At 59.6% G+C, this 8,028-nt stretch overlaps 1 protein-coding gene across 1 annotated transcript in view; it reads left to right on the top strand.

Moving 5' to 3' along the window:
• LOC104498163 (hemicentin-2-like) overlaps positions 1-8,028 on the top strand; it is a gene marked incomplete at both ends in the record, with an annotated part of 39,909 nt that overhangs the window by 814 nt on the left and 31,067 nt on the right. Inside the window, 15 exons of the mRNA XM_010141512.1 lie at positions 847-917; positions 1,779-1,937; positions 2,160-2,282; positions 3,099-3,270; positions 3,506-3,612; positions 3,828-3,948; positions 4,043-4,306; positions 4,472-4,616; positions 4,911-5,032; positions 5,120-5,392; positions 5,496-5,637; positions 6,261-6,388; positions 6,626-6,739; positions 6,894-7,043; positions 7,860-8,004. Of these exons, the coding sequence (XP_010139814.1) occupies positions 847-917; positions 1,779-1,937; positions 2,160-2,282; positions 3,099-3,270; positions 3,506-3,612; positions 3,828-3,948; positions 4,043-4,306; positions 4,472-4,616; positions 4,911-5,032; positions 5,120-5,392; positions 5,496-5,637; positions 6,261-6,388; positions 6,626-6,739; positions 6,894-7,043; positions 7,860-8,004 (2,236 nt within the window). The remainder of the gene's footprint in view (positions 1-846; positions 918-1,778; positions 1,938-2,159; positions 2,283-3,098; positions 3,271-3,505; positions 3,613-3,827; positions 3,949-4,042; positions 4,307-4,471; positions 4,617-4,910; positions 5,033-5,119; positions 5,393-5,495; positions 5,638-6,260; positions 6,389-6,625; positions 6,740-6,893; positions 7,044-7,859; positions 8,005-8,028) is intronic.

Consider the following 8,028-nt stretch of genomic DNA (forward strand, 5'->3'; position numbering starts at 1 on the left):
TGACCCGCAGGTCCGGGGCAGGGGGCTGGGCAGGGGCTGCCATCCCCAAGTCACCCTGTGGGCACAGGGCAAGCTGTTTCTCATCGGATTAATCCCAGCAGTGCTGGCACACGGTTGTGCGTGGCTCATCTACTTGCAGCCTGTTCCGATCTCCTGGTCTAGTCACAGGGGGGCATTTCTGTACAAGTCCACGACGTGCTTCCAGGTCTCCTCAATAAAAGCCCCACTCGCTAAGAGGGTTTGGGATTTTACTGCAATACCAGAATCGATTTGTTCTGTCCCAGCCTTTACCTTGGGATTTTTGTGCACACCCATAAATAGCAGCCGCTCTCCAAAAGAGCCCTGACCTCCTACAAGGGGAGCGGGAGCGAGGTTTTATTTTAAGCAGCTGAGTTTGAGTGACCTTTACCTTGGGATTTTTGTGCACACCCATAAATAGCAGCCGCTCTCCAAAAGAGCCCTGACCTCCTACAAGGGGAGCGGGAGCGAGGTTTTATTTTCAGCAGCTGAGTTTGAGTGAAAATTGCTGGAGCTGGGCAGGGAAGGAGGCAGAGGCGGTAAACAGGTTTCTGCATCGCTTTGCTGAGAGCCTCCCCCAGCAGCTCACCCTGGCTGGGACCACCCAGTGTGTCGGGGAGAGATTTCCCAGGGCAGGAAAGTCCAAATCCACGTCTTGCTCGGTACCAAGCCAGGGCAGATGCTTAGCCCTGAGTCCTGCAGGTCCCGTACGGCTGTTTAAGCCGTGAGTGCCGTCAGCGTGGCGCTGGAGGAGGCTGGTGCCGGCGCTGGAGGAGGCTGGTGCCGATGGTGGGGGAGGCTGAGCTGGTGATGTTGGTGTGCTTGCAGAGGTGGGACCCGTCACCCTCACTGCAGACCCCTGGCTCTTCCAGCAGCGCCTGCGGGAGCTCCATGTCCGGGTAAGGTGTCCTCAGCCCCGCGGCACCACTCCATGGCTGGCCCTTGGTGCTTGGTGGGAAGCCCAGCTCTGTGTTCCTGCCTGGTGGTGGGTCCCAGGAGCAATCCCTGGCATCCCCTGGGAGCATGGCAGAGGGTCAGGGCTGAGCAAGGCTCAGTTTGCAGCTCCTGTCCCAAAGCGGGGATGCTTTCCCTGGGAGAATTTGCACAAACTCTCTATGGAACCAAAAATCTCTTCTAGAAGCTCTGTCTGAAAATGGTTTGAGTTTTTTCAGGGTTTTTTTAAATGATTTCAGCTGCATTCTGCCAGCTGAAACACAATTCGGGAGTTTACTCATGCCTTACCCATCCCCGCTCCTGCCCTGCCTCCTGTGCATTGCTAAATCCCTGCGGTGTTTCCCTTCGGATGCAGCTGTCTTGGTGGGAGGTGTAAAGCTCTGGCTGCAAATTGTTCCACAGCCCTTCGGAATGCAAAGCCCGTGGGAGAGGGAGCTGGTCCTCACTGTGCCTCTGGGGTTGCCTGGGGTGGCCAGTTCTGCTGCCCTGGGGGCGGTGATGAGCTGGGGTGGACACGAATGTGTTGCTAAAGGTGTTCCTGGGAAGCCAGAGGCTTCTGTGAGTCTGGATCCCCAAATGGGTGGTTTAATCCTCATTAGCGGTGAGACAGGGACGGGTCGCTGTGATCCTGTGTGTCCTCGTGGTACCAGCACGCTGCTCTGGCTGTTCTTGGGTTAGGTCCAGCAAACTGGTGCAATTCCTTCCCCATGAGCAGACCCCGGGTGGGATCCTGCCAGGAGCCCAGCAGGGAAGGGCTGAGCACTAGGAGGCTTGGTCTGTGCCACACCCATCGCTGTGTGCCGCAGGGCGGAGGGGACTGCCCGGAGATGAGTGTGGGAGCCATCAGGCTGGCTGTGGAGGTCTCCCACCCCGGCTCCTTCGTCTACGTCTTCTCAGATGCTCGGGCCAAGGACTACGAGCAGCAGGAGGAGCTGCTGCGGCTGCTGCAGCACAAGCAGACGCAGGTGAGAGGTGCTGCCCACAGGCTCTCTGTGAGAGCTGGTTGGGCGGATGCTGCAGCAGCTCCTAGCAATGAGCCACAGCCCCAGCACTGCCCGTTGGTGGGGTGAATTTTGCTTCCCCTGGGCTGGCTGTAGAGGGGTGGTGGATGCTGGCCACATCCCCTCCCTGGGATGGACAGGCAACCGTGGCAGCACGGGATGCTACCGGGAGCGTTGCTGTGGCAGGTGGTGTTCGTGCTGACGGGGGACTGCGGGGACAGGAGCCACCCTGGGTACCAAGTGTACGAACGCATTGCTGCCACCAGCTCCGGGCAGATCTTCCACCTGGACAAGCAGCAGGTGACAGAGGTGAGCGGGGAGACCTGCAGAGGCAGGGACAGGGTGGCTAAGGTGTGTGTAGCCCATCTGCTTTTATCATCTCCCTGGGGTTAATCCTCATGCCCCAGGCACCTCCACACTGCTCTGGGAGCCCCGCTTGAGCACGGAGCTGAGGTGAGGGCTGGAGAAGGCTGGTTGCTCTTGAGCTTGGTGCCAGGCTGCTTCTGCGATCCTTGGGACGAGAAGACTTGCCTGCTCCTGTGGAGAGGAGGTGCCTGCTCGGGGCTGAGGGGGAAGCTCAGCACCCTGTTGCCTCTGCAACCTGTGAATTGGGTGGGTGGCCTGGGCACAGGGAGAGGAGCCTCATTGTCCTTGAGGGTCTTAACCAGCATGAGACCGCCGAGACCTGCAGAAGATCAGAGTGCTTTTCTGCCCATTCCTGGGCAGCATCTGCCAGCAACAGCCCCTGCCCAGCCTCCAGCAGTTGAGTGTTTTAATGGTTTCTATTCCCATGAGCGAGCTGGAGGTAACAGCCTGTCTGCTCCAAGTGACTGAGCAGGAGTCACCTCACAATAGCAGCCACGTCAAATCGCTCAATTCCTTTTGCGTGTGCTCCCAGCAAAGGGAGCTCAGCCAGGGCCATCACCTCCTACCGACCCGTCCTCGTGCCACCCTTGTGCTGGCACCCACTGGACTCATCTGGGGCTGGTCCCTCGCACCTGGGTGAGGGACTGTTTTGCAGCAGGCTTTGACCAGGGACAATACAGCCCTGCTCCTGAAATGGCCCTGAAACGCCTGTGTCCATGGGGAGGAGATCCAGGTTAATCCCTCCCCTCACGCCCCCAGGTACTGAAGTGGGTGGAAGAGGCCATCCAGGCCTCCAAAGTCCACTTACTGTCCACGGACCATGAGGACGGAGGGGAGCACACGTGGCCTGTGCCCTTTGACCCTAGCCTGAAGGAGGTCACCATCTCCCTGAGTGGTCCTGCCCCGGGGATCAAGGTCCAGGATCCGGCAGGTAGGAGCCCAAGGGAGGGGAATGGGCAGGGAGTGATACATCTCTCTGCTGCCCTCCTGGGTTGCTCTTGACTCTGGTTTTAGGAGGGTTTTCTCTGTGCCGAGGCTGTGAGATCTGTGTGATGGGCTCTGCACTGTGGTCAGCCCCGAGGGAGGGGGCTCCTGGCTGCCTGCAGGGACCGGGGGATGGAGAAGGACTTGGGTTGCCTTTCCCAGAGGTCCACTTCCTTTTGCAGGAAAGGTCCTGGAGAAAGGCCAAGGTCTGAAGGAACTGCTCAGCATCCCCAACTCAGCCATGGTGGTGGCTGTGGAGCCCCACGAGCCAGGGACATGGCTGGTCACGGTAGGCTGGTGGCAGATCCCATACCTTGTCCCCTACCCATCCCATGACGGATATTCAGCCGACCAGGCTTTGCCAGGTGTGGTCTTTCCCCCATCTGCCTTCAGCCGGGCAGAACATGTGTGAATGGGCTGGAAGAGGCCAGCTGCCACCTCCTCCCTTCTCCACCGCCTCTCCCTTCTCCTGCCCTCGGCATGAGCCTCTTGCTCCACTTTCAGGCCCAGAGCAGCGGCCGCCACTCGCTGAGGATCACAGGCATCAGCAACATTAATTTTCAAGCCAGCTTCTCCACCCAGCCAGACTTTGATGCCAGCCAGCCTGGGGAGCGGCCGGTGCAGGGTGAGGCTGGGGCTGCCTAGGGGGTGAGACTCCGTGTCTGGGCTTCTTGCAGCTGGGAACCTGACTGGGTTGTTTTTCCTTTCCCTCTCTCCAGGTCTGCCCATCTCTGTGGTGGTGAACTGCACCGGTCTGAAGCCACCTGGGCACTTGCAGGAGATTGAGCTCTTCAACACCTCTGGCCATGCCATCCTCTCGCTGTCCACACGGCCACTCTCCAATGCCTCCTCGGGGCAGCTCTGGGTGGGCTCGCCGCTCCATGTCCCCCCGGGTGACTTTCTGCTGAAGGTGAAGGGCAAAGATGCCCAGGGCCACTCCCTGCACCGCCTCTCCGGGGTCACCTACACCAGCGTGGTCCCTGGTGAGTAGTCCTCACACTCCCCAAGGGTGCTGAGGAGGGACTAGAGGCTCCAGCACTGCCTCTGCTTTGGTTTCTGCTTCAGTATATTTTATCCTGCTTCCCAGTGCAGCTCTTGGTGAGCTTCCGAGGAGCGTTATATGTGTGCGTGTCCCCAACCACTTCCAGGTCTACCCAAAGTGAACATCTCCAGCAAGATCCAGGCTTACAACCGTGAGCCACAGCTGATCTCCTGCTCCGCACAGAGCGAGGTCCCTTTCCGCCTGCAGCTCAGCCGCGGTAGGATGAAGCTCGGGGAAGAGCAGCTCTTCAGGTGAGTCACTGGTTTGGCCCCGTGCGCTCCATGATGGACCCATGTAGGCAGCAAGAGCCCCTGAGCTGGGGGCCGAGGGGATGCTGTGTGCTGGCTGGGTGCCTGTAAGTTCTGAGCATCCCAAGGCAGCAGAGGAAAGAACAAAGACACATGTCTGGGGTGGGGGACACAAGGCAAAGGGGTGCACCCCTTTGCCTCACTCGGAAAAAGTCCCAGAGATCTGGAAATCTGGAGCAGGGTGGTGGTGTGACAGCCCCAGGTTGGGGTGACCCCACAGGCTCTCCTTTTTTGTAGGAGTTCAGGGAACATCAGCTGGTGGATCCCTGTGGCATCCAAGAGTGATGAAGGGTTTTACGAGTGCACAGCCACGAGCAAGGTCGGGGTGACGCGGGCTCGCGCCTACGTCTCTGTCTCAGGTGGGGACTGCTCGTGCCAAGCCTCAGTGCCCACAAGTCTCTGGGTCTGTGGTTTGGTGCGGTCTCATTCCACCTCGGTGTTTGCAGAGCCACCGCCGCGTCTCGTAGCCCCGGGCAACATCACAGCTTCACCGGGCCAAGACGTGGTCATGTCCTGTCTGGTTCTGAGTGACGTGCCCTACAACCTGACGTGGAGCTGGGACGGGAAGGCGGCACAGCCGCGGGACGGACGGACAAGGCTGCTGCAGAACCGCTCACTGGAGATCAGCCGCGTGCAGCCGGGGGACGGGGGCCTGTATGAGTGCGTGGCACGCAGTGCCCACGGCACTGCCACCACCTCCCTATGGCTCTTTGTCCAGGGTAGGCTCTGCCCCATGTCGGACCTTGGCACAGGTGATGCCTTGCCCCATGGGTGGGCAGCCAGTGGCACCCAGGGACTGAGCCCTTCTCCAATCCTGTGCAGAGGTGCCATGGGTGAAGGTGGACGCCAGCCCCCAGCATTTCAGCAGGGGCCAGGAGCTGCAGCTGAACTGCACGGCTGGGGGCCACCCCCCACCCCACACCACCTGGAAGCGCTGGGGCTGGGCGCTGGAGCAGGATGAGAGGTGACCCGTGGGACCTGGGTGCCTTCGTCATCCCTGTCCTGCTGGGGATGACGGTCCCTTTGCAGGGATGCTTGGGCCGAGGGAGAGGGGCTTGGGGTTGTCCATAGCTCTGGAAAGAGAAGGCACTGCAACACCCCCAACCCCTGTGCCTGAGATTGTTGGCTTACTGCTAGTCCTCATTTCATACACTTATTTTTAAGCCATCCTCCCTTATTCAGGTCACTGTCCCCACCGAGGGCCACTCGAGGTGCTTTGTGTGCCTGGTGTGCATTCAAGTCTCGAAATACTCCTTGTGCTTCCCTTTAATTTCTTCTGCTTTTCAGCTTCCACCTCCCGTGTCAGGCTGTGACTGCTGGAGTGGACTTTGGGGAAGGTTTTTTTGTTCTTTTTTTTTGCTTTGGAGATGAAAAAGCTCAATTTTCAATGCTTTTCCCTGGTTCAAAGCAAGGTTCCTTCCCTGCAGCAGTGGCTGGAGCTGGCTTTAAGGGCTAACCCACATCTCTCCCATGCCCAGCACTTCCCACGTGTGTGGGATGGCCTGAAGTCCACTCACTCATTTCAGCATGTTTTTCATCAGCCTCGTGCAGGGCTCATTTCTCTCTCTCTCTCCCCATTTGCTGCAGGGTTTTCAGGGATGCTCAGGGTACCCTGCACATCAGGGCTGCTGTCCCAGAGGATGCAGGGAATTACAGCTGCTACGCCAGCAGTGCACTGGGCTGGGATGAGCAAGTCATCACCCTGGAGTTCACCGGTACCTGCTCCCCGTCCGGCAGCATCCTGAGAAGGGCCCGGGCTCAGAGCTGACAGAGGAGGGTGTCACGGTGTCCCTCGGCTGGGGCCTCACAGCATGAGAGTTATGGGACGGGGCTGTTTGTGATGGAGGGTGTTAAGGGGCAGCTCCTGAGGCTCTGGGGTCCCTTTGGGGTGAATGGCACCGCACTCAGTGCTGCAGGGAGTCACCCACGCCATCTCTCTCCCCATGGCACAGAGCCTCCTGCCATCCTGGCCATGACGCCCAACCTGAAGGTGCTGGTGGGCGAAGACGTGACCCTGGAGTGCTGGGTTTCAGGGGTGCCCCCACCACACATCACGTGGTACAAAGGTGAGACTGGGACAGGTCTGGGGAGCAAACCCCCTTGGTGCACCAGGGACCCTCTGTTGCCCTGCAGGAATGTCACATGTGGGGTCCCCAGTGCCGATGGCAGGAGGGGCCCCAGAGGCACTTGGGGTGCTGATGTGGGGGGGTCTTGGGGCAGGTGAGCAGGTGGTGGCAGCTTTCCCATCCGGCACCCAGCGTGCTGTCCTGCGGCTGCAGGCGGTGCAGGAGGAGGACGCAGGGCAGTACGTCTGCGAGGCTCTCGGTGAGGCTGGCATCACCTTTGATGACACCGTGCTGGACGTGGGGTGTAAGTCTCTGCTTCTCCTTTTGGAACTATCTATCTCCACTGCTCGCCCTCCCAGCTCAGCTCCTACTTGCTGCTTCCCAAGGCTCCTCTTGCCCCCAGCCCCTGGGTTTCTCAGCATGGGGGTATCCGTGCTCAGAAAAAGCTTCACAAGTGTGAAGCCTGGTGGGATTTCCAAGCATCAAGAGGAGGGAAGAGGCCCAAGAAGTGGCAGAAGACCAGTGCAGATGCTATTGTAAGGGAACACAACAGCTTGGGGCAAAACTGGGGGTGCAAAGTGCAATCACTAGGATTAGGTGGAGGTGGGGGCTGGCTTCTGTGTGTCTGAAAGTCTCCCTGCCAGAGGCAGGAGGTATGGAAGAGCCTGGGGAGGAGGAGGAGGTTCCGAGTTTAGGGGCAGTAAGGCTTGAGGCAGTTGAAGGTGGAAAAGTGCAAGAGGTTTTGCTGAGCCCTGGGAGGTACCCCAACAGGTGCTCAGGGCTCCCTGCCAGAGGCAGGAGGTATGGAAGAGCCTGGGGAGGAGGAGGAGGTTCCGAGTTTAGGGGCAGTAAGGCTTGAGGCAGTTGAAGGTGGAAAAGTGCAAGAGGTTTTGCTGAGCCCTGGGGGTGCCGGGTGTAACGGGACAGGGTGGAAACTTCAGTGGCTATAACAGCCTTTGAAAAACACCAAACGCTTTAACTCAGCCTCATAACTTTTCAGGACACCTGGCTTGTGGGGCTTGCAGCCTGGTCTCCGGGCTTGGCTGGGCACAAAGCCTGCTGTGGGGTACCCGGGGTGGTGGACCTGCCTGAGCCCCTTCTCCGCTGCTCTCTCCTCCAGCTGCCCCTCACTTTCCCGAGCCCCTGGGGGACCTGACGGTCGAAGTCGGGGACAGCGTGAGCCTGCTGTGCCGCGTCGAGGGCTCTCCCCCACTGCGGGTCACCTGGTCCCGGCAGGATGGGGAGCCAGTGACGGGCTGGCACCGGCTGGCTGCTCTTTCCCGCCCGCT

Source organism: Buceros rhinoceros, unplaced genomic scaffold (assembly GCF_000710305.1).
Source record: "Buceros rhinoceros silvestris isolate BGI_N320 unplaced genomic scaffold, ASM71030v1 scaffold14218, whole genome shotgun sequence".
Lineage (NCBI taxonomy): Eukaryota > Metazoa > Chordata > Aves > Bucerotiformes > Bucerotidae > Buceros > Buceros rhinoceros.